The 27,980-nt window shown below is 39.6% G+C and overlaps 2 protein-coding genes across 3 annotated transcripts in view; both read left to right on the plus strand.

Annotated features, from left to right (window-relative positions):
- On the plus strand, positions 4,628–19,203 carry BLOC1S5 (biogenesis of lysosomal organelles complex 1 subunit 5). Its single transcript, XM_021388654.1, has 6 exons — positions 4,628–4,748; positions 4,797–4,885; positions 5,696–5,778; positions 8,168–8,297; positions 12,265–12,323; positions 17,140–19,203. The coding sequence occupies exons 1-6, from the start codon at positions 4,699–4,701 to the stop codon at positions 17,317–17,319; spliced, it is 591 nt and encodes a 196-aa protein (XP_021244329.1). The 5' UTR covers positions 4,628–4,698; the 3' UTR covers positions 17,320–19,203.
- The window catches only part of TXNDC5 (thioredoxin domain containing 5), a 41,692-nt gene continuing 40,340 nt past the window's right edge, over positions 26,629–27,980 (plus strand). The window contains exon 1 of one of the 2 annotated variants that reach the window (XM_021388651.1): positions 26,629–26,781. The gene's annotated coding sequence lies outside the window, so the exon portion shown is untranslated. The remainder of the gene's footprint in view (positions 26,782–27,980) is intronic. The other variant, XM_021388652.1, reaches the window with a different exon arrangement.

Consider the following 27,980-nt stretch of genomic DNA (forward strand, 5'->3'; position numbering starts at 1 on the left):
CCTTAATAGCAGGATGGCCCTCACTTGCAAGCAAGCCATGTTCAAGCAGACTTTCAAGTGTTGTGATGGATAAATCAGAAACAGACTGATGATTCTTAACTCTCTTTGCATGAGTAACTTCAAGCGAGAAGTCAGAGTTCAGGTGAGCTTCAGAAATCTATAAGGGCAGTTCTTGCATAGACTTATAATTGGGCAACTGATTTATAGAAAAAATTAGATGTAATGCAGGAAGGCTATGGAGAAGAGTTGAGTAGGAATGAGAAATTCAAGGGCGTCTGTTACACTAAACAAACTAGTTCCAGTTTAGACCAGATACTTAAAAAAAAAAAAAAAAAAAAAAAAAAAAAAAACCTGGCCATTCAGATAAATGAAAATCTACATTTTTCAGCATTAAAACTAAAGAAAATTTTGAGAATAGTTTAAATGTGTAACATGTTTTAAGTGTTTTGTATTATTGGTAGTTCACCCACCAGGCAGGCATCCCAGGTTCCACACAGAAACCAGGTTATATAGGTACCTTCAGGTTAACAGCAGAAGCAGTCAAGTCAAACAAGTTTTGTTACTTTTTTCTCTGCCCACTCAGCTGCTTTCAAGAGGTTTGCACCTGCTGAGTTGCCAGTGATTCTTTGGGTAGAATGCGCAGAACCTGGATGCTGACACATCCTAGCTGTTAGCCTGTAACAGGTGGTATCTTCGTATCTTTTTAATCCTTTTTATTTTGTAGTCCTCCATAGCCTACACCACCCTATAAGTATTTTGAAATTGAAGTAGCCCTTCTCACAGGAATTTACTAGTTTCTGATACTTTGGAAGATCGTAGCTCTAAAAAAGGGAGAGTTATTTTTTAAGATGCATCCTATTTTCCCAACAGGTGTCATAGCTTATTGGAGCATCTTGACAATATAATTACTCACTTTCTCATGCACATACTGAGAAAGAAAAAGGTTACTGTATTTACTCTAACTACAGCTAAGGGAAGGGTAACAGACTTGTAAACGTGGGTGTGGATCCCAGGTTGTCAGCAGAAAGTTCAGGCAGGTTTAGAACAGACAATTTGTAATTCAAAGAAGATGCTCATGTATATTGGCTATTATTTATGAAAATGTAACTTTGAAGTGCTAATGTGGTTCTATCCATGAAATATAATACACTCAAGTAATGACACAGATGATGACTGCTTTAGAACTTGAGCTTCTTTATTCTCCTCTTGGTTAAAATGTAATAGATAATCAAAATTTTTCCTTGGTGCTGTGGCTTTGCAGAAGAATAGGAAAGGTACTTAGAAAAGGATTCATTGAGAGAAATAAAAATGAAGGAATAGATAAACCTATAATATTGTTATTAAAAAAAAAAAAAAATCCTATGTAAGCTCTTGCATCCAGAGGTCTAGTTTATATATTCTCTGATCTGCTAACGTCTTTTTGTATCTGTGCAGTTGAATTATGGTTTGTCTGCTACAAGAATGCTCAAGTAGGGAATAGGTTATAATGATTTTACTCCAGGTATGTTTGCTTTAGTGTGACCGCAAATTGACTTTATAACTGTACATTTACACCTATTAAGGGATTTTGTTGTTTGTGGGGTTTTTTTTGTTTGTTTGTTTTGCTGGAGTTGAAATTAGGAGGGATTTGTAGGCTTATTTATTTTTTTTTCCTTTTGGTTTTCAGTTTTATCATTCCTTTTAATCTTTAGTGTGTTTCATGATCCTTAAGTTCAAAGTATAATTGCAGCGTTGGAGGGGTTTAATGGATTACTACATTAATATTTCCCTCCCCCTCCCCCCCAAGAGCGGTATTTCTTCTTTGAATCTGTAATTAGATCATGCTGCTGCCATCCCTGCCCTAATGGAAGCATCAGGTTTCACGTTCACCATACACCTCAATATATGCTTGTGTGCTTGGCAATCTTGATTTTTTGTTTTGATCTATCAAAACTGAATTGCATTCCTCGCATCTTCTTTGCATGAATACTATCGAATTCTATTGCAGAAGAATGCAAGGGGAGCTGCCATCATGTGCCTCTGCACTGAGCTTTTAGAATCAGACTGGGGTCTTTGCATCCCTCTGCATGTCTTGAATATTTTGAATATTAGATTTGTACTAGTTTAGACCCCAGCTCTAGGGTGACATATAAAGATATCACCAATTTGGGAAGGAATTTGATTTTGTAGAAACGCTTACTTGTTGCTGCTGTGTGCGCATTCCTGCAGGCATCGCCCTTATTTCCCATGCTGGTAGTGACTACAGTGATTCCTGCTGCCATGTAACGCGGCCAACTTCATCTTTGCCATGCAGGCAGGAGAGAGGCTAGTAATTTTTCATTGTTGTTGCATGTTCAGGATTCCCCCTTCCCCTCCCACATTACCTTGGCCCCTTTAGGAAGATTTTCATCTATTAAACTTTCCCTTTTCTGCTGGAAGAACTAAATCTCTTTCAGCATTTCCAGGCTGGTGATCTAATTTGACAGCTCATCGGTGATGTCTCTTCCACTTCAAAGAGGCAGGTAGCCTAGGGCTAGCCAGCTGTATTGTGGATTCTGCAGATTTGGCTCGCCATTCCTGCTGGGTGTCATCTGTCGTCTTAGTCTTGCGGTGGATAATTTTTGTCCTCCCCAGCATCATCTGCCTGAGCAGTTTCTGCCTGGCAGGCCTGTCTGTCCAGGTTGAGAATCGCACACAGCAGCCGTATGGCTAATCTGACAAGGCACTGCTCCAACAAGCACAGCCCCAGGCCCGCTCTGACCAAGATCGGCATCGTGGCCCACAAACTTCCAGTTATCACGATGGCAGTTGCGGCCTTCCATCACGGGCACAGCCCATGGACTCGCCCCGTTTGGGCATAGTGTGTCCCTTGCCTTCCGCCCCTGCAGCCTGTCGCTTCGATTCCTCACATGGCGGCAGAAGTCTGCCTCAACAGGTTTGGATTCCCCTGCCTGTTGCCAGCGTTTGACTTGGACATCGCCACTTGGATGAAACAATCCTTTAGTGGATTATCATCGCCAGACAGCCTGTGGGAAAAATGACAGGATTCAGAACGTTAATGTGAAGGTTTTGCAATTCAGAGCGCTGCTAACACTAATAGGAAACGGCAGAGTGATCCCTAAAAGAGAAAGCGGGTTCCAGTGCAAGGGAGAAGTGACAGAGTTTGTTTAGCCTATCCTCCAAAAAACACATGATGACTACATATGTTGATCTTCATGCTCCGAGCCATAGATATTTCCATATTTTTGTGACTTGATGGCTACTGCCTGCAAACTGACAGGTTAGGAGCTCCGCAAGTATTGTCTTTTTTAGTCATCACCTCTTTTAAGTCCTCCTTAATTTTTTAAAATATGTTTTGAGAATAAGCTTGACAGGGCAGTGAGAGCAAGAAAAAAAAAAGACAACAGGCATAAATGCAGCAAATAAAGCATATTCTTAGAATAACAACAAAAAGAAGCAGTATTCAAGCAAAGAGGAAAAATGGTTTCAGGATAGTAGTCCTAGAAAACAAGGCACTTATCTGTCACAGGACTTGCTCTTCTTGCGGTCCCCTAATTCTGAAACTGACATTATTCATGATGGGGGAAAAAAATCTTTCCTAGAAGTGCTTTAGTTATAAATCCCCATAGCTACAGACTTCCTCCTTAGTAAATAAAAGAGATGGCTGGAACATATGGCTTGGAGGGGGAAATATCTTGTCTGAGGGACGGGCTAGCACTTGGGAGCACTGCAGCTAGACTAGACAGCAATAAAATAAACTTCCAAACAATTCTGCCCCTAATTGTTGGTGATCATCAAGCCAGCAGGAATATCCTACAGATATTGTTAAAATATAAGCGCTAATGCCATTTGTTGGTGATTGTCAAGTACTGAAGTGCTTTGAATCCAAGCAGAAAAAAATCTAAATACTAGTCTATAGGTTGGCAAGTGATGGTTACTTCGGGGGGGAAAAAAAAAAACAGAAAAGGTATGAATTTTTTCAGTTATACTTATCCCTGTTAATCATTGACTAATTAATGTGTAATTCAGATTATGAAACAGTGAATGCATGAAAAACTATTTAATGTATTTATGCTAAATTTAGTGGTAAAGTTTGCTGAAGTATTCTATGCTTCCCCACATAACATTGGTGTTATTATTTAAACAGATATTACCCATATTGTGACTGATTTTTGAGGAGAATGATTAAAAAAAAAAAAAAAAGGATTTGCTCATTTTCAAGGATGAATTTAGAAGATTATATATAATGCCAAATTAAAAAATACGCATTTTTTCAGTGAGCAGTTTCTGAGCTTTGACGATGGGGCACGATTTAGTAATGTGTGGTTTTTTGTCTCTTGGAACACCTTAACACAAGAAAAATCCAGTTCACCACATCCAGCAATTGCTCCTACCTATAAAAGCTAGGCGGAGTAGAATTCTATCTGCAATGGGGTAAGTGCTGCGGGTAGAAGGGGTGTGTAATAAACAAGGATCATGTTATTTTAAAAATCATTGAGTATAGACAGCGCAAGGGGAAAAAAAATAACAAAAATCACAGTCGTAAAGGAGGGAGAGGAAGTGTACTGAAATTATTCTGACGGGTAAAAATACACGTACAGGGACTCCTCCGGACCTCAGAGGCCCGGGGGTGGAAGAGGACGCTCCGCGGTTGCCATCGCAACTGCCGCCGTCGCACGGTGATGGCGTCACGCGGCGTGCCGGGGCGGGCCGGGCGCCATGAGCGGGGCAGGCCCCGCGTCCCCCGGCCGGAGTGGGTCGGCTCTGCCGCTGCCCTTGCCCCTGTCCCTGCCCCTGCCCCTGCCTGGGTCATAAGAGCTGCCCTTGCCCCTGTCCCTGTCGCTGCCCGGCGACAGAAAGCGGGAGGTGCCGGCGGCGGGGGCCTTGCTTCAGCCCATCATCAAGGGTAGGCGGGCCGCGGGGATGTGTGGGCGGTGGCAGTGGAGCGGGGGGGGGAGGGGTGTCGGGATGGTGCTCAGAAGCGTTGGCAGTGTTTTACTTTATCGACTGGAATGCCCCAGGCTTGAAAGAATCGTTCTTCGGAGGTTCGAGTTATGGTGTGGGTGCGATTGGGGTGGGCCAGCAGCTGGGGCCGGGAGGGGACGGAGAGCCGCGCTGTCAGGGGATCGGAGTGCTCGTGGAACCACTCCGCGTGTTCATCAAACGGCCTTCCTTTACCATCACACCGAAGTTCCTCGCAGTGAAGCGGTCTTTGAGAGCCAAGCCTATTTTTCATACGTGTATAGATCGTAAATACAAACTGAGATTCAAGTCTTCAGCCCTGAGGAAATCAGGAGGAAGAAATCAGTTTTCTTTTGCAGCGAGCTTTCCTTTTGCCTCTCGCTGCAGAAGACTCGCAGTCTTAAGCTGTGAATCTCTGTTGAACCGCAGCCATCAGCTTTCCTCTGCATCAAGTGTTTGAGGCTGTTAACAGCCAGATATGGAAGCTGTGTGCTGAGGAGGGGGACTGGAACACGAGCAAGAGGCACCTTCACAGCACGGTGTCTGGCACCCAGAATAGTGATTCGCTGTGTTTTGTTGGAGTCTGCAGTTTGCTGCACAGATACAATGGCCAACAGGTATCCTGCTGTTCTTTTGATATTGTGTGTATTTGATAAGCAGAAGTGCCTCTTGCAGTTAAGTGTGATGCACTGCCTCATGTTGCATAGCCAAGTACAGAGTGTGAGAGCAAAACTGACTTTCATTAATCTTCCAGATGTTGGGGAAATCTATTCAAGGCTCTTGGATCACAGACCTGTAATTCAGGGAGAAATACGTTACTTTGTTAAAGAATTTGAAGTAAGTATTTGCATTGTTTGTGGTGCTTACCCTTAAAGAGTTTGAGACTTCACACAGTTGTAACAACATTTTATAGGTTATCGTATATATGTAATTTGCTTCAGAGGATTTAATGTGCATTTCTTGCCCAAAACAATTAGTACACCTGTAGTATACATTTGCATCCTCGGTAGGCAAGGCAGTCATTTGGGTTGCTACTTAAAAAGTTTTGAACAGGACATTTATATTATTTCTTGCTAAAGACTAGCAGGTTGCCTAGAGAGGTGGTGAGTGCCCTGTCCCTGGAGACATTCAAGGTCAGGCTGGACGGGGCTTTGACCACCCTGATGTAGCTGCAGGTGTCTTTGTTCATTACAGAGAAGTTGGACTAGATGGCCTTTAAAGGTCCCTTCCAACTCAAATGATTCTGTGATTCTATGAATATAGGTGCAGGAGAATGATATAGTCCTAATACTTTAGAGGAGTCTCTACGGTTTGAACCTAAGATTCAGTTGTTGCTGGTAGGTATAGTATTGCATCTGATGAAGCACAGTTTTGTGCTTCAAGTGGAGTCAGCTAGCACAGTTGTAATCTAGTTTTGCTTTCATTTTTGTTCTGTGAAATAAGGCAATATTCCTGGAAGAGAAGAGCAACACCACCTTATGCCAGTGGAGAAGATCATTAAAAATTGAATGAATGTTATCTGCCTGCAAATAAAGCTAAAGTACTGAAGGTGTGAAAGTTGTTTTTATGTACAGCTTTGTTTTGGGAGCATGATACAGTTTCCACAAGATGGCAGCAAAACCTTAGAAAAGCAGATTCTTGTGTCACAAAAGGCTGTTTGTAATAGTGAATTCTTGCTCTTAAAGAATGTGAGATTTAAAATCTTAACAATTGTCCAGAAAATAGAACTATACTTCAACATTCTTGTCTGCAGAGCTGATTTAAAAAGAAAAAAAAAGACAATTTTTTTTTATTTTTTACTTCCTAGATTGGTACTGATATTTCAGCCAGACCTTATTTCTGTCTGTACTGGTTTAGCAGCATAAGTGTGTGAATTAAACTCTCTTCAGGCTTTTATTGTGTAGGTTTGAAATTCACAAAATGATTTTTTCTTTGACTTTTGTAATTATAGGATGTGGTAAATAGTTTTATGTGGCTTTTCATAGGAAGGAAATTAACAGGCCCAGTTACAGAATTGCAACTAAATTCATTCATTTATCTCACTACGCCTGATTTCTTGTTCTATTTCTTGCACAAATGTCATATATTCTTCGATCTTTGCTTGACATTTAATTTCTGATTTATACTTTTGGGGGAAAATGGCAAAGTAGATGATTATTTATGCTTTTTCAGCTTAGAATTTCTTTGAAAAATTACCCTTGTTTCTAACTGTGAGACATCTGATGTTTTTTTTATTCCAGTTGAACACATGCTTTTTCTTACTATGATTAGCATCTAGTGTGTAAAGAATGGAGATTTGCATTCAAGAAGCCTGGCACCTGATTAATTAATTGAGCTACTTTACTTGTATGTATTTCTGTTTCTGAAGTTTTAAAATTGGCACAGTGATCCAGTTCTTCTCTCCATGCGCTGCAGTATTTTTTTCATTGCTAAGAGCTGCGTTATGATCAGCAGCTTTGAGTGCAGACATGTGCCTGTGCAACTCGAACTAACAGCTCCGAAGTGGGGAGAAGGCTGGGCAGGGGCAGGCTCCAACAGATCCAGAATCCTTTCCTTTGCCTCACGGAAAATACAGGTGAAATTCAGAGTGGCAGTCATGCTCTGGCTTCAAAAAATGAGATTTTCAAAATGTAGATGGTAAAGTAAGAGCTTCTTCTTCCAGATAATCATTATCTACTGTGTTATGTTATCTTTAGTCTTCACTGGTTTGTTTCAGTAAAAGCAATTTTACGTGGCTCTATGTTAACATCATGACATACTGAATTTGGAACATCAGGCATCACGAAAGCAGAATCACTGCTGTGCTATTTTTCTGTAACGAGCGAGTTAGAAAAATTCAGTGTTTTCAAGCTCTTTTCCATGTTGGTTTTAATATGCTATAAATAATCAAAGCAAAACAGTACATTTTTCCACGCAATACTTTTTAGTAGTAAATGCCAGCTTTCCCCATAAGGACCAGAAGTACCATTCAGAGTGTTCCTGCCTTTCATTTGGTGCAAAGAAGGGAGCATTACTTACATACACAAAACTCATCAGTTGCACTAAACAAACAGAATTACGCTTTAATATGCAATGGTACAATCTTATGAGATAAAACTATTAATTTAAAGATAAATAAATATTTAAAAAATTAATTTAAAAATAATAAATAAAGCTGGGAAAGAGTTTTGTTACGGAAAGTGGAATTTCTCTTTAGCCACTCAGCCTCTTTCAATTCTTCTGGCAGGAGAAACGTGGCCTCCGGGAGCTACGAGTACTTGAAAATCTAAAGAAAACCATCTTTGAAACAAATGAAACCATTCTTCCGAAGTGTGAGCAGTCAATGCACGACAGTCTCAATGAAGTGTTCCAGAGATGTAAGCAAGTTGCTTCTTATTTGCTTTGTTGCATCGTTTTGAGGAATAGTATAAATAGTTTGGATTCAAAATATGGTTTGTGGGAAAATTACCATCCTCAGGTAAATCTTTGTACTCTTGGGTGCTTTGTTCTCATTTTTCTGAAATTTTAAAAGGGAAATAAGAGGAAAAGAAAAAAGAAAAAAATATATACATATTGGTCCAGACAACTAAGATTACGTTAAAGCTTTTGGTTGACTTGTTAGAAGCTATTTCAGGTCAAACTTAAAAGCAAGATAGTGTTTGGTCCTCTTGGCTAAATCCATAGACAAAATTTCCATTTTCTGATTTGTTGCAAGCACGCTGTGTGTGACCTTCAAGTTTCTTAATTTTTCCATGGGAAAACATAATACTGACCACCCCTCCCTCCCTTAATTTAAAACAAAACTTGCTGAATAGGTAGATATGAAACTTGTTGTTGCTCTTATCTTTAGTCTCAAATAGAGTAGCAGTAATAATTCTTACATGCTAACCCTAGTTTCATAGTTATAATCATTTAATATACCTCATATTGCTTTGATTTTTAAAAGGAAGTTTAAAATTTGTTACAGTAATTTTTCAGCTTCTGTTTTCTTGCTCATTCATCAAGATAGCTTCTCAAAGACATTATAAGGGAATATGGCTATGAAGCTTTAACTGACAAATTTATGCAGTTGAAACATGTCATTGTGGCTTTTGCATTTTGTGTGGCATGTTGCATAAGCATTTAATTTCATATGGCAACAAGTTGCATGAAAATATCTGAAACTGCGCATAAAACGTGTAATAATACCCTATTTGCATGGAGTGAACCTTTTATGTTAGTCCCTGCCACTCAAATATTCAGCTGCACAGTACATTATTAGTAATAGAATCGGAGATTGAGTTTGGAAGGAACGCTGGACGTTGGTTTTGTCCAACCACTCTGCTTAAGCAGGGTCAGCTAGTGTAGGTTGCCCAGGGCTGCGTCCAGTTGAGTTTTGATTATATCTACGCTTGGAGACTCCACAGCCTCTCTGGGCAAGCTGTTCCAGTGTTTAAACACCCTCTCAGCAAAAATGGGGAATCTTGTGTGTTTTTGTAGAAAAGAATGTTGCTCCCTCACCTTCATTCATTTCCATTATATATTTATTCATTGCTGAGATCCTCTCTGAGCCGTCTTTTCTTGAGGCTGAACAGTCCCAGCTTTCCTAGCCTGTCTTCATGAGGAACGCTCTAGTCCCTCGCTGGGCTTGCTCCAGTAAGTCCATATCTTTCTTACACTGGGAGCTCTGAACTGGAGACTACCACGAGTGTGGTCTCACCAGTGAGAGACAGACATGTCTGGTGTTATTCCACCCCAGATGAAGGACTTGTCACTTTCACCTTTTTGAACTTTGAGATTCCTCTCAGTCAAATTCTCCAGCCTGTCGAGGTCCCTCTGAATGGAAGCACAACCATGTTGCCTGTCAGCTATTCCTCCCAGTTCTATATCATATGCAAGCCTGCTGAGGCTGCATTCTGCTCCATCATCTGGCTTGCTGACGGATATCTTAAGCAGTATTGGCCACAGTGTTAATCCCAGGGGTATTCCACTAGAGACTTGCCTCCAATTCAACTTCGTGCTGCTGATCACAGCCTCTAGCCCTGCCCATTCAGCCAGTATTTGAAGCACCTCTCTGTCTGCTTACCCAACCCCTACTTTGTAAACTTGTTGATGAGGATGTTGTGGGAGACGCTGTCAAAAGCATTGCTGAAGTTGAGATAAACAAAAAAAGGCTGTCTGGTTGGTTAAGTATCGTTTCTCTTTTGTAAGTCCATGCTCGCTATTCCCAGTCACCTTTTTGTCCTTCATGTATTTGGAAATGCTTCCAGGAGGATTTTCTTCATCACCTTCCCTGGGATTGAGGTGAGGCTGCCTGGCCAGTAGTTCTCCATATCTCTCTTCCAGTCCTCAGGAATCTCTCCCAGTTGAAGTGACCTTTCAAAGATAGTGGCCTCACAGTGACATCAGCCTGCTCTCAGTAACCTGCCGTGTCCCCTTGGGCTTACTTGCAATTTGTTTAACCTGGTCCTCCTCCAATGAGGGTAAGTCTTCCTAGCTTCAGACTTTCCCTCTGCTTTTAGGGGACTTGGGACACTTAAGGGCCTTAGTCTTACCAGTGATAACTAAAGCAAAGGAAGCACTGAGTACCTTGGCCTTTTCCTTGTTCTGTGTCAGCAGGGACTGTGCCTCATTCAGCAGAGGGCTTGCATTTTCCCCATTTTCCTTAGTCTTCATTTTTCTTTTTTTTTTCTTTGAGTATACTTTCTTGCCTTCACATCCCTCATCAGATTTGACTCCAGGTCAGCCTTGGCTTTCCTAACTGTGTCTCTAGAAGATCAAGCAGCAACCACATACTTTTCTTGGGCCACCTTCCCCTGCATGCACTTCCTATCACATCCTTTTTATGTCTGAATTCAGGTAAGGAGCTCCTTGCTCATCCCTGCAAGCCTCCTGCCACCTTTGCTTGATCTCCTATTCACTGGGCTGGACCATTCTTGAGTTTGAAGTAGACAGTCCTTGAAAATGAAGCTCTTGGCTGACTTCTGACCTAACATGGGGCAGAGCTCCATGTATACCAGCTGCTCACTCACATAATGGGCACCTTCCCTTCCCCTCCTCTTCTTCATCTATCCGTTGTGTAAGTCATGCGTCTCTGTGATCCCACTGAGGTTGTAGCTCTGCATACAGACTTCAGACTACTCCTCTTTGTTCCTCAAGCTGCATGCAGTAGTGCAGCGGCATTTCAGCAGGGCACTGCTGGTATCCCCCGGAACAGTCTTGAGAGCTTTTCCTTTAAGGCGGTTCCTTCTTTAGGTGTCCACACTTGGAGTGACTCCAGCTGTAAGCCCACAGAGTCTGTGGAGCCTGCATCACCAGGAAGTTTATGGGAATGCTAACAGAACCCCTGTGCCCTTGAACACTGTGTCCAGAGTCCCGCTGTCACGCTTGATACTTCTGAAGTCACGTCTGTAGTATGGCATCTTCATCATCCTGGGAGAAGATGAGCCTTGGTAACCTCTTCACAACATCCCAAGTGTAAGCCCCCAGCAATCAGTAAACAAATGACAGGACAGATTGAATGAGCAGTAGGGAGAATGCCACCACTTTGACTTGCTGCTTTATTGCAGTGGGCCTGAGTGTCTCAGACTTGGTCACGAGGGATGCTCCATTTCAACGCTCTCCAGTTACTCTGTCAGCTACAAGGGCAGTGAATCTGCTCTGTAGCTGCAAGTCCTTGGAGAGCAGGAGCCATCCTCCTAGTGTGAGAAGTCACCAGCTAATATGGCTTTAAGTTGGTGATAAATGAGTAATGTATTTTTCAAAACTAGGCTGTGTTAGTGAGGGAAACGACTACTTTTGAGTAATTAGTTAATTTAATTCATCATTAATTATTTAATAGTTTTGAGAGGGGAGAAATCTACATAGGAATACAGTCCTTATTTCCACTGGCATGTTTTCCTAGACACAGTCTCAGTAGAAGAGGCTGGGTCCAGCATAAAGATATTCTCCAAGCAGATTGTTTTTACTCAGTCAATGCTTAGATTTGGTGAGGAAAAAAAAGAACTTCAATGCAGCGCTTGGTCATCTGTTTCTGTATACTGACTTGCAAGTTTTTTCTTGTGACATGCTGAGTCCAGCTTGTCTGCAGCATTAAGGAATATGGGCACGTGAGGACCTGGCTACCTTTCTAATTTCAGCTTCTAGAACATGCAAGGGTTGATGTCTGTGATATGCCTACATACAGTTGACAGTATAGAACATTTTATGCAGGTACTGGTTAAATCTTTTTGTCTTCTCAGAGCTAAATGACACAGTGGCATACAATATTTGACATACAATGGCCTTGTGTCCTTTAAGTCTCTTTTTGGCAAGATTCTCCGTGATTTAAAACAGCAGACTGATTACTGCAATTTGTTATTTCAGTGCAAGCTGCCAATGATATGATCCACAAACTACAAGAGAAGGAGCAGGAACAGAGGAAGGTAAAGGATGGATGGATAGATTCTGTAATGCGATCTAAGGAAAAGTCTTGCATGCTTCTACTGCAGGTCCACCTGCCTTCAGTATAGCAAAACTTAAAAACTATTCTATATTCCATATACATGCAGTAAAAGTTTTGGAGTGATTTTTTGCACTTACAGAATACGTACAGCAGTATATATGTTTTAGGACTGAACTTAATGGATCACTATCTCCTAATGTGTGGAAACGTTTTTTTTTTTTAATTTACTTCCTTTGCTTTATTTCCTCTCCTTGCTCAGACTATAATATTTGTCACATAGAGGAAAAGCTTAAAGAAAAGTTATTTTCTGTGGAACAACATACACCTACCAACCTACCAGAATGGAAATGTAAATCTTTCCTAGTTAGCTGAGAACATTGAGTATATTATATGTATTGCTTGTTGAAAAGGAAGCATTTTTTTTTTCACTTGTGGATGGGTTGTTTAATGAAGGGCTATATTATAGGAACATGCGAATCATTGGAATCTATTCAGCTGGCTACACTTTGCTCATTTGAAATACATGTGCTCCGAATCTGAAATTTGGAAAATTATACAAGAAATTAGTTTCATGTTTTCCCATTAGTCCTTCATGATTGTATTTCAATGTTATCTTTTTCCTTGCAGTTTTATTTATAATCAGGTAGTAGTTTAGGAAAACTGAAGGCATTCCTGTGGCCATCACACAAAATAGGCTGTGCATTGATTTATGTAAGCCGATAGCTGTGTTTTTCTTTCCTTTCTGTAATCAGTGAAGATGGGCAGTCCAGTTGCAGTTGAATACCAGTACTGTGTGAATGGCGCACTACTGAACCCTGACAAAGTTTGCTTGTGTCCAGCACTACTGTAGATACTGGTAGAAGGCTGAAGTAGGAAATTCATCTTGTAGTTCTGCTACTGCTTGTTTGAAGTAAACGTTTACGAAAAAGTTTTACGACTTATAAAATGAACTCATTTAGTAAGAATGGAAACTATTCTTTTTGAGAATATTGGCTCTTTTTCCGTTCAAAAAATTTATATGCACTGGAGCAATGCTAATAGCTATTCAGGATATGTAATATTTCTTTAAGCTTGTATAGTAAGACTTTTTGGCTTTGAAACTTTCCAAATGTGGGTAGTAACAGGTAGGAATCTTTCTGAGTTACAGATAAGTTGTCGCCGCAATTCAACCATTCAAGGAGAAATATTTTATTTCCTTGCTTTTCTTTCTGAAATAATTTGGTTTTGGGGAAAAAAAAAAACAGTTTAGAATAGAATGAATTTGAAGACTTCCTTTACTAGTTATCTTTTTATACAACTCCTTTCTGTTACTAGTATCAGCCAAGTGGCAAAAGGATGCTGATGATTTTCCCTACTGTGTTCTCACTTAAGGTGTGAAATAATTTGTGATTTTGGGAGTGTCACTGAGAGAAGCATTCATGGAATGCTCTGTCTTGTTGGGCGTTCTTTCTGCTCATATCTGTAATATTTAGTGAGTAGTTCAATCTGTGTGAGGCTTGTAAAGGAAGCCAGAGAATAATTCAAGAAACGTAGTAACCGTGTTTTTGGGTACTATATTCTTTTATTTGTCTCAGTAATTTTATTTGGAAGGATGCAGGCATATGCTGGAAGCTGCCCAGCACTTCCCGGTCTAGCCTTGCCACTTGCTGCTTGTAGTGTGTACTAGTATGGTAATAAAGTTAGTCTGTGCCTCAAGTGGTGAAGCTCTGGGGTGGGGACTTGTTTGTTTGCTTGCTTTAAATTTCAGCAAAAATAGCCTGCATAACACTGAAAACAAGGCTACTGATAAGTGTTGTTTTTACAGATGTTGATTTTTGTATTACCATCTATAGTAAAACAAACATCGAAATGCATGCACCCAACTCGTGTGATTCAGTCGAATAAACAAGAAACCTTTACCATATTTCACATTCAAGCCGTATGCAATGTGGAGTGAAAAGATGATTTCATAATCAAGTTAGTTTTTTCCAAATAACTAGTGTCTCAAGTGTTGATTTGAAAGGAATATGAAAGACATTGTGCTAAAATATGTGAATTTACTAACAGATAAAAAGTAATACTCAGAACAGGAATTCATATGGCAGCAGTTACGTGTGTAATTTAGACAACTTTGGTTTATAAATAAACCAAATTGTAAGCCAAATTGTAAATGTTTATTTTGTTGTGTTTTGCCAACTGTATATGGGCTGTAACTGACTGATCTCTAACACAGTTGGGTTAGTTTTGCAAAATTATAGTTTAAAAATAAAGAAAATTAACTGAATTGCTATTCCTTATGACAGAATTATTGAAATACATATATATTTAAAAGGAGAGTGTCTATTTTGTCATGTAATAGTACCTTCATTTTCAAACATGCAGGCATTCTTTCTTTCTTTCTTTGTGAGTGTAAGAGATGCAGCTAGTGAAGTTCTTTGGACTGTTGCTTGGCTTAGAAGTCAGGGCGTTCCACACAAGTCATTGACTTAATGAATTCAGAGGTATAAATACATGTAAGTATGTATAGAAATGTCAGTGTTACTCTCTTTAGCCTACACAGTAACTAAGTATCAGTTCTGTATTCTGCTGAAAGAGGTATGTAAGAGCTATTAACTGTTTTAACATCCAGAATGGTTATGGGCATCACTTATCTAGAGCTTAATTACTCAGTTTATCAGGATCTGGAAATGGGACTCCACCAGCAGGGTGAATGCTATAACCAGAAGATTTTCAGTGCTGTCTTCTCGCTTGCCCAATAAATACATCTGGGTAAGGAAACCATAGAGATTGAAGCTGGAGTATTCTGTAATACTGAGCCCGTCCTCTGAGCTGGGATATGTGAATTAGGTTCTGTAAGTAAAATGATACTGAAAGTAAAATCACGCAATGCCAGCATCTCGAAGCACAGACTACTCTGCGTGTGGCTGGCATCTTTACCTCATGGATGCATATCGCTATTTGGAAAGAATGATAATTCACTGGAATGCATTTATTGTATTAGGAGTGAATTTTTATTTCTTTTTAAACCTATGCCACTAAGACCAGTAAATGTTGGAGGCTGCTCAGAGTTCTGTTAAACATTTTCTGAATGCAGAATTGGTGACAACGTGCAGAAGCTGGAGTGCAAATTTTTACCAGTTATTTTAGTCATGGTGAACTTTCATTTCTAACTCATCAAAGAATTCTTGGAAATTTGTTATGTGTCAGTATCAGTGAGGTGATAAAGATCTCTAGAGGCCAATCGTTGTCTTATTGTTGTCATGCATTAGCAAACGGCAGGAGATACTAGAGCGTTAATTTTGTTTTCTTTTTCAATTCATCTTTAGCGAAAGAATGGTTTATATTTCAAGGCTTGTACCTCGTAAATGATGTTCACTGTAATTTTCTTGTTCTTTTCTACTTAGCATGAGTTTAAATGCGTGTTGAGTTAATGCGTCACATCTGGGGATCCTGCAGCTTAAGGAGATATATATATATATTTATGTTAATATTTAAATTTAGGTTATTTCTTCAGTTCTGAGTAATCAGAATTTGAGGTGTCAGAAACGTAATACAAAGACAGAAGGCTTCCTAGGTGTCAAGTTGATGGAGGATAACCTGAAGTTCTGTTAACTTAAATGAAGATGCTGTTTTCCTCACCCTTACAGAATCACCTTAGAAATTCATTTGCCAGGCACATTATGAAATTCTGTGTGTATTGTTTTTTGGAAAACAAATGTTTTACAAATCTATCAGCATGTAAGTTACAAATTGATAGTGTGAAATACTCAGCAAATGAGACATTTAAGAGGAAACTAGTAAATATCAAGAAAGGAGGAGCAGCGCGTTGAAGGATTGGCTGACATAGTTCATATATGCTTTTATTAACCACCATACTTTGTGATGAAATGTAGAACCATTATTTTATTGACACATATTTGACAAAGGCTCAAATGTCTCAAGTACCAATGTGGATCCATTAACCTCTGTTGTTGCACGTAGACCTAGATAATGGCTGTACATAACTTTCTAAAATTTTATTTTGTCTTGCATTTGCAAGTATGAGCAATAGTGGGCCTGGTATTTTTATTTTATTCCCAAATCAGCTATGTAAAGCTTCTAGTGTATTTCTAGTCTGTACTGTGTGTACAGCAGAGACCTCCCTATAATCACCATAGTAGATAACAGATTCCCAATTTAAGACCACTTACTTTAAATAAAATGCAGCTAATTTTATATTGTTTCTCTTTTGGTTTTTAAGGTAGAAGCATGTTCATCACAGTGGACTCCCCAAGTCTGTCTGTGACAGTAGGCAGCTTCTTGCAGTGTAAATGGGGCGGTAGGGGATTTTCAATTCGTACTGTGGGCTTTTTTTCCATAATGAAGGAGGTAAATACCATGCTTCCAAGATCAGAATTCATCTTAAAAGAAAGTCTTTGTGAGATAGTCTGGTTTGGTATCAGCTGCTTTACAGTACTTTGTTAGTAGTCCAAGGTGTAAATAATGCAACAAGTGAAAGATTAGAGACTAACAGAAGTCAGCTAGTAACTTTATAGTATCTTTCCACTTAGTTTTCACCAGACCGCAGGAAAGTTATCGTTGTTGCTATAATTAAAAGTCTCATAAACATTTTAGCATTCTTTTGCATTGACTATGCTTTATAATTTTTGTTTCGCTTCTTTGTATGGTTTGTTGGTGTTTGTTTTTTTTTCTAGATCCTCTTCTGCAGTAAAAGCCCGTTTTCTCTGACATTTTAAGATTGGATCTCACGGCCTCGTTTAAATACCATGTATTGGTTTAGAAATGGCTGCTAAAACGTTCCATTTTTCTCCTCTCAGACTGGGGCTGACAAGCTGATGGCTGGTGAAGAGAAGCGCATAGCTCAGCGGGAGACGTTCCTGAAAGAACAACAGAACAAGCGAGAGGAGGTGGACGAAGAGCACAGAAAAGCTATGGAGCGCCTCAAAGAGCAGTATTCTGAGATGGAGAAGGAACTGGCCAAATATGTTTCTTTTTAAGACCTTTCCATTTTTTTTAATGCTGGTTTAGTGCCAATATTCAATGGCTTCTGAATTAAATCGAGGTTCTTTCAGAAAGCTGAACCAAGTAAGATGAAAGGAGAATCTCCTCCACATGTTTGGTATGGGAAGAAAAGTTTTGCATACTTTCAACTTAAGTGCCTATCTTTGTTAAGGGCAAGTGGAATGCCAGTATTTCTTCGTTTATTGGAAGGTGGAACTGGAAATTACATTGTGTGACTACATCAGCTCAGGGAGTTGCAAATTGGAATGCTCTTCAATTTGCATAGTGTATCTTATCATTTGGGAAAATAGAGCCTAATGTAATGTTAACTATCCTGGTGTGCAGCCACAGCCCTTTCCCAAGAAGTAGGTGTTGTAGGTTCCATCCATAGTTAGCTGAGAATTCACAGGGAAAACTGTAAATCCTGTTTAATCCTGTACATTCCAGGAAAACCAACTTGGTGGTGAAAGATCTCAGCATAGTTCTGTATCCAGTTACAATTCCAACTCATGATTTCTATGGTCAGTATTTTGAAGTAGAATTGAGATTTAAATGGTTTTTGCTAATGTAGAAGTGGGAAATGAGCTTGAACAAGAAATCCTTTCCTGTCCGTGTAAATATTTCAGACCTCTTATCAAGCTCGACTGTTCCAAGCAAAGCCAAAACAAGCTCAGTAGTAATCACGAGAAACATATCTTTGTATTAGCTTTATAGCTAGTACGGTATCTACCTTAAATATTTGACATGCTGTTGGTTTACTTAAGATAAAATTTTGAGAACTTTGTAAAGCAATTGAGGAAAGATTTTTGTTTGTTTTTCAGCCTAGCACATGAGCAGATTGGAGGTAAAATGCTTGTGGTGGTGATCTTTTTCCTTACTAATCATTATTCATAGGGAGTATCTAAAGCTCCTTTACTGCTTTCCTTTATTTAAAACTTGCATTTAACAGCAGTGTAACTGAAGAAGTTAACATAATCAGTTCATTAACCAAGCAAAATGAGACATAGTACTTTAATGAAATTTGCTGCAAGCTAACCGGTAATACAGGAAATATCTTTCCGTAATTTAACTGCTGTCCAATATAGAGTGGAAACAGGTAAAAATAAACAGAATTTACCCTTTACCTGTATTGCAATAGTAATATGCCAACAACAGTTGCTTGTATAACTTTATGGCTCGGTGTCAAGGCTCCATTCCTGGCAGCACGTTGATAGCGTGATTAAAGTTAGCAGAGGAGATGGAATAAGTATTTGAGATTTCTTTCAATAACACTGAATTCCTGCCAAGCAGCTCTACCCACTACTGTAGGCACGACAGATTCATCAATCATCATCATGCATCTGGACTGAAGAGAGAACTTGCCGACACTGGGGCATGCTGGAATGTTGTTAATTCTCTGTTGTGGATGGAAAAAACACAGATGTCTCACAGGTATCTCTCACCTGAAAAATAGAGAAGCTTCCTTAAGAACAACCCCTGTTTGAACAGAAAGTGATCTCTGTAATATTCCTCAGCTTATGCACCTGCTTATGATTGTCGTAACTAAGCTCTTCTTCAATTTAAAAAGTCCCTGCCTGTCTTTAGAATTGGGTGTGGAATAGTTTTTGTTTGTTTTAAGAACAAACTCAAAAACAATTCTCTTACCAGATTCTTTAATGTATATCTGCTCGAAGCCCAAATATCTTTATAACAAAATGCATTTAATTGTATACTGAATTCATTTCATTTTTGCACTGATCATTTTTATTAAGACTTCAATACCTAATTAACTGCACTGGAGCTGTACATTTTAGTACTTCATGGATTTGAGGGCTCTTAAGCAATGATACAAGTTGCAAGTTGAATATCCACTGGAAAATAAAGAAGTATTTCCAAAAATTCGGGGACTTGTGCTCTGGATTCTTTGAAAATATTCTTCTAAATATTAATGTTGAAAATGTGTTCCTCTTTTAGAATCATACAGCTGTTTTTATGCTGAAGATCATTTGAAAACACTTTTCTTCACAGTCTGTGTCTACCTGCTGGCCAGCTCTGTTTGCTGGGGAACTACCTGAAGACTCTCTATTGCTGCACTATTTTATTCAGTAATTTTTCCCTTTTTTTTTTTTCATGTGATATGCCTTAGGTTTTGAAAATGCATGAATTGTCTTTGAAGGATCTTTACAACATTTACAGGAAAATATGTTTTTCTGCCCAAGCACTTAAAAAAAATAAAACGCAGAAGCCTTGCATATCTAACTTGTCTCATAACAGAATGTATCTGACAGTTTGCTAGCAAAGTGAGACTGGACACAAGCGTGCTATGCAATGGGACTTCGTAAAATTCAAATACTTACTCAGTAGTCTCTACCATTTGGAAGAAATAGAAACAGAAGAAGGAATGGTTTCAGAGTTGTTTTATATCACCGGTGCATGAAGAAAGTGTTTTCACTTATACTTGCAATATTTACATGATTAAATTGAATAACAGCTTTAAAATGTTGAGGATGGCTTTAACGCCTTTCAGTCTTCATACAAATTTGCACAGGATTCCAATAGGAACTGGAATGGATCTTCAGTGTTTAAGTAAATCTAAAGGTGGTTTTCCTTGGAATGTTTTATATTCAAGGTCTGTCGCGTATTTTAATGTTAGCAAGGAAGGGAGAAAGCAGATTTGTTTGCTCTTACTCAGCTTCTTTCTATGCTAATCGTAGGTAGTAAATACTTCTTGTAGACAAATTCCATCATTACAGCTGGAGCACTGCGTCTTCTGACATTTTAGTTTATGGCTTGTTAAATCTTTCCAGGAAAACTATGGCTTTTCTCATTAGTCAAATTGAATTGTAAACAATCAGAATAACAAACCGATGAATTGAATTGTACATAGTTCCATCCTGAGTTAAAAAGCTTTCCATGTCTGAAGGCTTTGGATTTTGATTTACAAATACTCTCCAGCAGGTGTCAGTGCAAGCTTGACAAGGATGGTTAGAAGCCTGTCCCTGTATGTAGTAAGAGTGTGTAAATATTTGTGTTCCATTGCAGTTCAGTGTATTGTGTAAGTATGAGATTCTCAGTGAATGAAACCACAGGCTTTCAAATTAAAAAAAAAGAAAAGAAAAAAAAAGACACTGCTGATCAGGAGCATTTTGCTCCATTAGTCTTCAAAAATCTTGTAACGTGTCACTCTTAAAATGGTTTATGTAAGATGTGCTTGTCTGAACAATGTTGGCCATGGAAGCTGTGTGTTCTAGCTAAGTTCTATTAGAAATTAAATTAGGCTGTCAGAGATGAAAACTGCAAGAGTTACATTCTTACGCTGCTGTCTGGTGTAGCGGCTCTGATTTTCTGAAGTGGTTTGAAAAAGAACTTTATTGATAGAGATCGTGCCATCATTTTTTATCTTATTTTTTTTAAATAGGAGACTGCTACGGAAATTGTTGTGAACAAAACTATCATACCACATACTTTTAAATATGCCACTTGCTTGAGTTATGTACAAGTAAATTAACTTCTCAAAGTAACAAAGATACTGAATGCTCAGTGCTGTTGTTACAGCTTATGTTGTATTTGACAAGATCTGGTATTATCTGGAGGGAGATGCAGGTGCAGCTGTTCTAGCAGAATTTGAATGAGTGGTGTAAGTAGCTTTCATAAGTAGTTTTGTCATAAGATTCTGTAAAAATTCCAAATATCAAACATTTATAGGAGAATTCAGAAGGGCTTTCAATCTGTTTGGGGGCAATTAACACAAAGGGAGCTTTGTAAGAGATTTCTTTCAACCCACAGAAATACAATACTGTATGTGTAGCTAACTTCCAGTTCTGAGAAGTGTACCAACCTGCACGCCTTGGCAATTTTCTAGGTGGCAGTTTTCTGTATAGCTGTGAGCAAAGTAGAAACAAACTTCTTCAAGATAACGCTGAGCGTATTTGCTAGATCACCACTGTAGAATGTTTTATGCTACTCAAAATATCATCTTGCTTTGTAAAGCCTCTACTAAGTCTGTATGAATTAAATGGGTGGCCAGTTACCTAAATTATTAGTCTTACAGTCTTGTGTGTAGAAAGAAGGAGAAAGGAAAAACAAGCATCCACCGTAGACTTTTGCTGTCTTGTATTATGTTAATTAGACTCTGCACGTGGAGTAAGAGCCATCATAAACTGTGTGTCTGTCTACTTAAGCCCAAGTCCCAACGCTCATAAAGTTTCTGAAGAAGGAGCTAAGAAATCTGCTTGAAATGCAGAGGAATGAAATGGCCCAGGAGTGCAGAGGTTTGGAAGCCATCCCTTGTGTTCAGGAAGGTCTCAGAGCTCGGTAATGCAAGTGACAATGAAGAAAGGTTTGCAGAAGTCCTGGAAACTTTGGCTTTGAAAATTCAGGGCTCAGATTTGTGCTTCCTGATTTAGGAGTCTTGTAGAGGTTTCACAGTGCCTTCCAAAACACTTTATTTGGGCTAAATCTGAACTTTCAGATAGTTTTTTAATATAATTTTATAGATAGTGAAGAAAAAGCTTCAGAACCCATTCAGAATAATCTTTCAAGACAATTACCCTGAGTAATGGATAATACTGTACTTCAAAATGAAGCTTTTAATCAAATTTTTGAAGCCTTGTATTTCAGTCGTCTTCCCTAGTGACTCACTGGGTGGATACAGGGAGACATGCCTCTGAGTATCATTGTTTTGCTTTTACCTATTTCTTTATTTTTAAACAGATGTTGTATTTCACATATGGTTTGAATTTTGGGTGGTCCCGTGTGGAGCCGGGAGTTAGCCTCAGTGATCCTGGTGGGTCTCTCCCAGCTCAGGATGTTCTTGCTTCTAATGTAATGGCAGTCAGTGGGAACCGAAGCACTACTTGTGCTTGTTGCTCATTGCTAACATTCTGCAAGGGGCACAATCTATACATTTATCCAGCATTTTATGACACATGGTCCCTGTAATCAGAGGGGGAAAAAAAAAAAAAAAAACCTAAAGTTTTTGGACTGCAGGACCTGGGTGAGCATTTTTAATTGTCTTTGAGTTAATTATAAAATAAATTTGCAAGCACGACTTGCAAAGCTTGGAGGATGGCACATAGCCAGTGCCCTCCCAAACCATGGTATGCAAAAGTGCCTCTTGCTGCAACGTGTGTCCTAGTCCATGCACTGCACTTTTCGGTAGCTTTAGCTTCTGGAAAGTTAGTTCCAGACTGCTTGAGGTCATAGGAAGCCCTTTGTGAGCAGACCCAAGTTTGTCCTTTCCAGATGTTTTTAGCCCTCATTAAAGAAATTCCGGTTCCTGAAAATCCCCTCTCCAGATGTCTCTAAACCTGTTCCAATATTTGCTATGTCATCTAGAAAGCTGCTAACCTGAATTACATAAATAGGAAATACTGTGCACTGCTCCAATGTACTGATCTGAAAGAACTCCAAACATAGACAATATTTTCCAAACAAGGTTAAAAATTGTAATAAAACATTACAGTAGTACACCTAGTTAGCAGCGTGGTTTTCAAACAACCAATTACTGCCTGGAATCCTAAGGAGTAATTTTCCTTTAAATTATCAAAGTCAAATTAGTTAAAAAAATTCTTCAGAGTAACAAGCCAGCAATACATTGCAAGACTGAATTAATTTTCTGTAGTTGAGGAGTGCTCAGAGGTAGCAGGACTTCAATATTTGTGTCCTGAGCAAGTTGAGAAGTGCTCCTTGCATTAGGCACATGTGTTGAATGTGTCATCTGGGATGCTCTGAGCACAGAAAACAAATGCTGTGAAGAGAGCCAGTGTAACACAGTACCTTTGGCTCATTCTGTGTGTGAAAGGCTTTCTTGGTGTCCACGTACCCAGGCAGGAGAAGAGGGCACACAAACAGGCTGCCATTTCTCACCATAAAAATATCTGTAAACGGGGAGGATTACAGGGATGTTTTGTGTTTTCAAATTCTCTGTGCAGCTGCAACTTGCAGGTGGTACAGCAGAAGTAATTTCCTTTAAGACAACCATTAAAAGAATTTTATATGGTAGGACTGCTTAATGATTGATTTTTTTATTTCTTGGCCAGATGCTGAAGAAGGGAGCAAATGAATGATGGAGACCTGGATAGGGTGGAGTGTTGGGCAGGGAGGAATGTGATGAGGTTCAACAAGAGCAAGTGTAGAGTCTTGCACCTGGAGAGGAATAACTGCATGCATCAGTACAGGTTAGGGGCTGACCTGCTGGAAAGGAGCTCTGCAGAGGTGGACCTATGGGTCCTGGTGGGCAACAGGTTGGCCACGATCCAACTGTGTGTCCCTGTGGCCAAGAAGGCCAGTGGTATCCTGGGACACATTAAAAAGAGTGTGGCCAGTGGGTCAAGGGAAACGATCCTCCCCCTCTACTCTGCCCTGCTGAGGCCATGTCTGGCTGGAGTACTGAGTCCAGTTCTGGGCTCCTAAGTTCAAGACAGGGATCTCCTGGAGAGACTCCAGTGGAGGGCCACAAAGATGATGAGGGGCCTGGAACACCACCTGATAGCGGCTGCTCTTCTTCACTTGAGGTGGTGGTCACCATCACCGAAGGATCACAAAATGTAAAAACCTTCTTCAGTTTGTTTTTACAAAAAGCAAGTTACAGAGAAGCACCGTGGTAAAAGCAGAGCATAAAAAGTCAAGACAGAGTTTCTGCATGCCCTTCCTTTTGCCCTTTGCAGCCTTTCCTAAAAACAAAATAGTGGTTTCCTCTTTACGCTTCCTTGGGTCTCAGTTTTACTATTAGCAAAAATTAAACTGAAATTCAAGAACTAGGTTGGAATTTTGCAGTTGTCTTCAATAAAAATCAAGTAAGATGCTCAGCCTTAGCCTCTTTTTCTGAATTTCACTGCTGGTTATGTTTTCCCTGTAAACATAGGGCTGGACTAAGACCACAGAACTCTGCAAAGAGGTTATCCAGCAGCTATTGTATTAGTGCTACTGCAGGTCATTGCCTCAGTATGCTCCCTTTGAAATAGCTCCCATAAAGAGAAACTTTAGCTGAAAACTATTTCCAAATAATTTTCACACGCTAAGAAATTATTCTTCATATATGACGTGATTTCCACGTGCACGTTCCCTGTGCTTTCAAGTTCCCAGGCTAGTTTGTCCCACAGAACCCAATAAAAAAGTGTAATTTCTCCCTAGGGCCTTTTCTGGTCATGTTTGATATCACTTAACATAATGAGCTTTTTACTCCCACATCATAAAGGGTTTTGTTTTGGACTTCTTTTCTCCTTCAACAAAAAGCGTTGCTTACATCCCCGCTAAAGAATGCTCTTAGTTATGTGAAATGTGGACAAGTAGTCTGGGCCAACCTCTTATCTGCACCAGCTTCAATCAGTCTGGGCCGGTGCAGTGGCTTAGACTGCATGTTTTTGTTGTGTTTTGTTTCTTTTAAAAATATATATGTATGTGTCTTGTTAAAAAACATTGCTGCCCCCGTCTAGGAACAATGCAACACTCACATCATTTCCTGAAAGAGTGGAGTTGGAAGGCAATTATCTACTCACCAAACAGGCTAAAACAACAGTTCCTGATATTCTTCTCAAATATTTCAACTTCCCAGGAATCCGGAAAAAATAATTCCATGAGATGGTGTTCTGAATGAAGGTATGACATTCCAGTTTCCTTCACTTGGAATCAGACATCCAGAGGTAATAAATTACCGCGCACTTGGCACGGCTGGGAGCAGGGTCTGGCTGTGGCACATTGTTTTGCTGCAGAGCGGGAACAATGGAGCGCTTTTACATCCTCCTTTGTCGGGTGACAGGCATAGTTTCTTTCTTAATGAGCTTTCAGCAGCAACTGCATCAACTGCATGAGGAGGAACAGGAACTTGAACCGAATTTGAATAGAGGTAGGAAACCATAATAAAGATGTATATGTGTATACATATATTCTTGTTTTGCCCATTTGCCTCTGTGAAATAAAACCAAAAATAGTATGCGAACTGCACCATAACAGGAAAACGAATGGAAAAAAATGGAGTAGTGAAAAAACATCTTCACCTACCTTGCATCTCAACAAAAGCAGTTATTACTGATATTATCTTGGTATCTTTTCAGTCTGAAATGTCTGGTTACACCTACTGCCTGCATTTATTTCATGCATATTTTAGGCAGCGTAAGGCAAAAAAAGAGCAAATATGCTGAAGAGCATTCAGATGCTGCTTGTGCAGATTCTTAGGCAAATGTTAACTCTTAGCTTACTCATCACTTAATTCAGTTGGAGTAGTTCATAGGTAGGATTGCAAACTTGAATCCCATAATAGATATTGCGTAGGTATACAGGAAAGTGCAGTGCTGCTCCTGGGAGGGGAGTTGATGGTCTTGATCACTGAAGAGCTCGCTTTTGGTATTTAATAACCAAGCAGATGGAAAATACTTCTGAAGAAATGTGCCTTTTGATACAAAGGGAAGCATTTCAGCAAGGTATTGCTGAACCTTGCTCTGTTATATTTGTCTTATAGCTGCAATACTGTACAACACAGTGCACATCCAAATCAAATACTATTAAATCCAGAAGCTCCTAATGGCACCTGCTCTCATTCCTTCTTCTGGATGAAGTTTGAAGAAAGCAGTCTTAAGTGGGAAATATGTAAACTATATTTAATTCATTTGAAAGGTGATAATTCTGGTTTAATGAGAAGATACATGTATCATATAGCTTTTCTATGTTTTTCTTTTGTTACTCTTTTGAGAGAGGGTGCCCAAGTCATCCCACCCCCTCTAACACCATGCTAGCTGCAGATATTGCACTGCTCCGCTCTGTGCTTGTTGTCTTCAGGTGGATTCAGCATCTACAAGGGATCATTTGGACAGGGAGAACTACCTGTGTAGTGCAGCTCATAGAACAACCAAAACACCACAGGAGGCTTACCCATTTTGTGGAAGTATAGCGACTTTTACATGTTCCCAAAACAAAGCTAAACTTAGTCTACTCTTAAGCAGTTTTTTTCTTTTCTTTCCTGCCAGCCCTGGATGCAGAAACAGGGATATATGAAGGTGTTGTTGCTTTTTTGCTTTGGTTTCTCTGCTCACCCTGGCTAATAGCTTCCACAGCTGTTTGGTGGAGCCCAACAGGCTTCAGCCCCGTTCTTTTAAAGTGACCTCAGATGGACGGGATGCCACTCTGCTGTAGGACTGCATGGTCTGCTTCTCACAGCTACTGTTCTTCTATTTCCTTGCAGCTCCTTCCTGAGCTGGTGATCCAAATTTGACAGGAGAAAGCAGTAATAAACGATTTCTATTACTAACACAGCTCCATTGGCCATTAAGCTGGTAACAGATGTTTAATCAAAAGGTCATAATTTACAATGTGGAACATGATTTCACTTACCACCTTCCACAATTACAAGTATGCAGTTTATCTACATAATCCTCTGCGTGTGCAATTAGGCATGCACAATGTTAAACCCAGACTGCAAATCAGGCTTGCTCCATTACAGAATCATACAGAAGACAGAGGAAAAAGCATAACCAGAGAGCTCAGTAAGTAATTCCTGTGTAGATATTTTGCTAAAATATTTGACTGAACTTAACAATAAACAGCTAAAAATTAGACTGATGACAGGAGTGTTAACTTGCTTGAAAATAAATATGATGTAGGATAAATGGTTCTGAAACCACAGGCAATCTATTTCTTAAAGCAATTGTGCAGGTTATTAGAGTGGAATTTATTACCTGTTTAGGATATTTTAATGTCAGTGGAAAACAGAATCTTCACCTTTTCTTACACTACACATAATTGAGTCAAGAAGCTTGAAAATGTATTTTCTATACTATTCAACAGAAAAGGAAAGGTGTCAAATTGTACTTCTTTCCAACACGTAACTGCTCTGCCTCCCAAGGTGGTGGATTTGTTTGTTTGTTTGTTCCCTGAATACCTTACTAAATAGGCTGCATTTTGTGATAAATGTAACATCTTGCTCCCAGGATCTGTGTAATTTCTAATACTACTTCTAAGACAAAAAGCAAACCTGTAGATTCTCCCCCTGTGGTTCTTGCTGTTAAACACTGTAGAGATGTGATGAAAGCTAATACATATTCAGAAAGGAATTTTCTTTTGCCCTACCAAATGCATATTCGTTTAATTTTCTAGATGAGTGGTTCAGCCAGTATTTAAAATAATAAAAAAGGGAAATAAAAAATGACTTTCTGGGGGCTGTTTTGCAGTCAACCGTGGCCAGATCCTAGGGCAGACTTTCCCCAATTAGCAGATCGCGTGCCCATCTGGTTGGCCAACTTGGGTGTTTATGCGTCCTACGCGTTACCGCAGTCGAGACTCAAAACAGTAAACGCCTCAGAACACCAAAAATGCCAGAAGCCACCTTATTTTTGTTGTTATTTTCTGTAATTATACCTGGGAGGATTGGAGCGTTCAAGCCTTTTTTTCCCCCTCACTTATTTTTTCTTTCTTTTCATTTTTATGACTTGTTTTATGCATTTCACGTGAGCTCTGTGGCAATGGGTATGTTTGCACGTAGTGGAGAGGAGATCTTCTAGGACATGTGTACTTACAGCAGTGGTCAGTCCCCTCTGCCACCATGCAACGTGGCAGTGGTAGAGCCAAGAAATGGGGGCACGTTCACTCCTGCTATTTCCCACCTTGCTCTCCTCTCCTGTGTTGGACACTGTAGAGAAGTGTTCTCTAGCATTCCTCTTCCACCCTCCTCGTCCTGGGCTGCGCT

This window comes from Numida meleagris, chromosome 2, assembly GCF_002078875.1.
Source record: "Numida meleagris isolate 19003 breed g44 Domestic line chromosome 2, NumMel1.0, whole genome shotgun sequence".
NCBI classification, from domain to species: domain Eukaryota; kingdom Metazoa; phylum Chordata; class Aves; order Galliformes; family Numididae; genus Numida; species Numida meleagris.

Excerpts from the sequence above, each read along its gene's own strand:
- BLOC1S5 (XM_021388654.1), top strand. The coding sequence starts at position 4,699 with ATGAGCGGGGCAGGCCCCGCGTCCCCCGGCCGGAGTGGGTCGGCTCTG. Across the intron at positions 4,749-4,796 it reads CGGAGTGGGTCGGCTCTGCC|GCTGCCCTTGCCCCTGTCCC; the intron begins GCTGCCCTTGCC and ends TGGGTCATAAGA. Across the intron at positions 5,779-8,167 it reads ACTTTGTTAAAGAATTTGAA|GAGAAACGTGGCCTCCGGGA; the intron begins GTAAGTATTTGC and ends TTCTTCTGGCAG.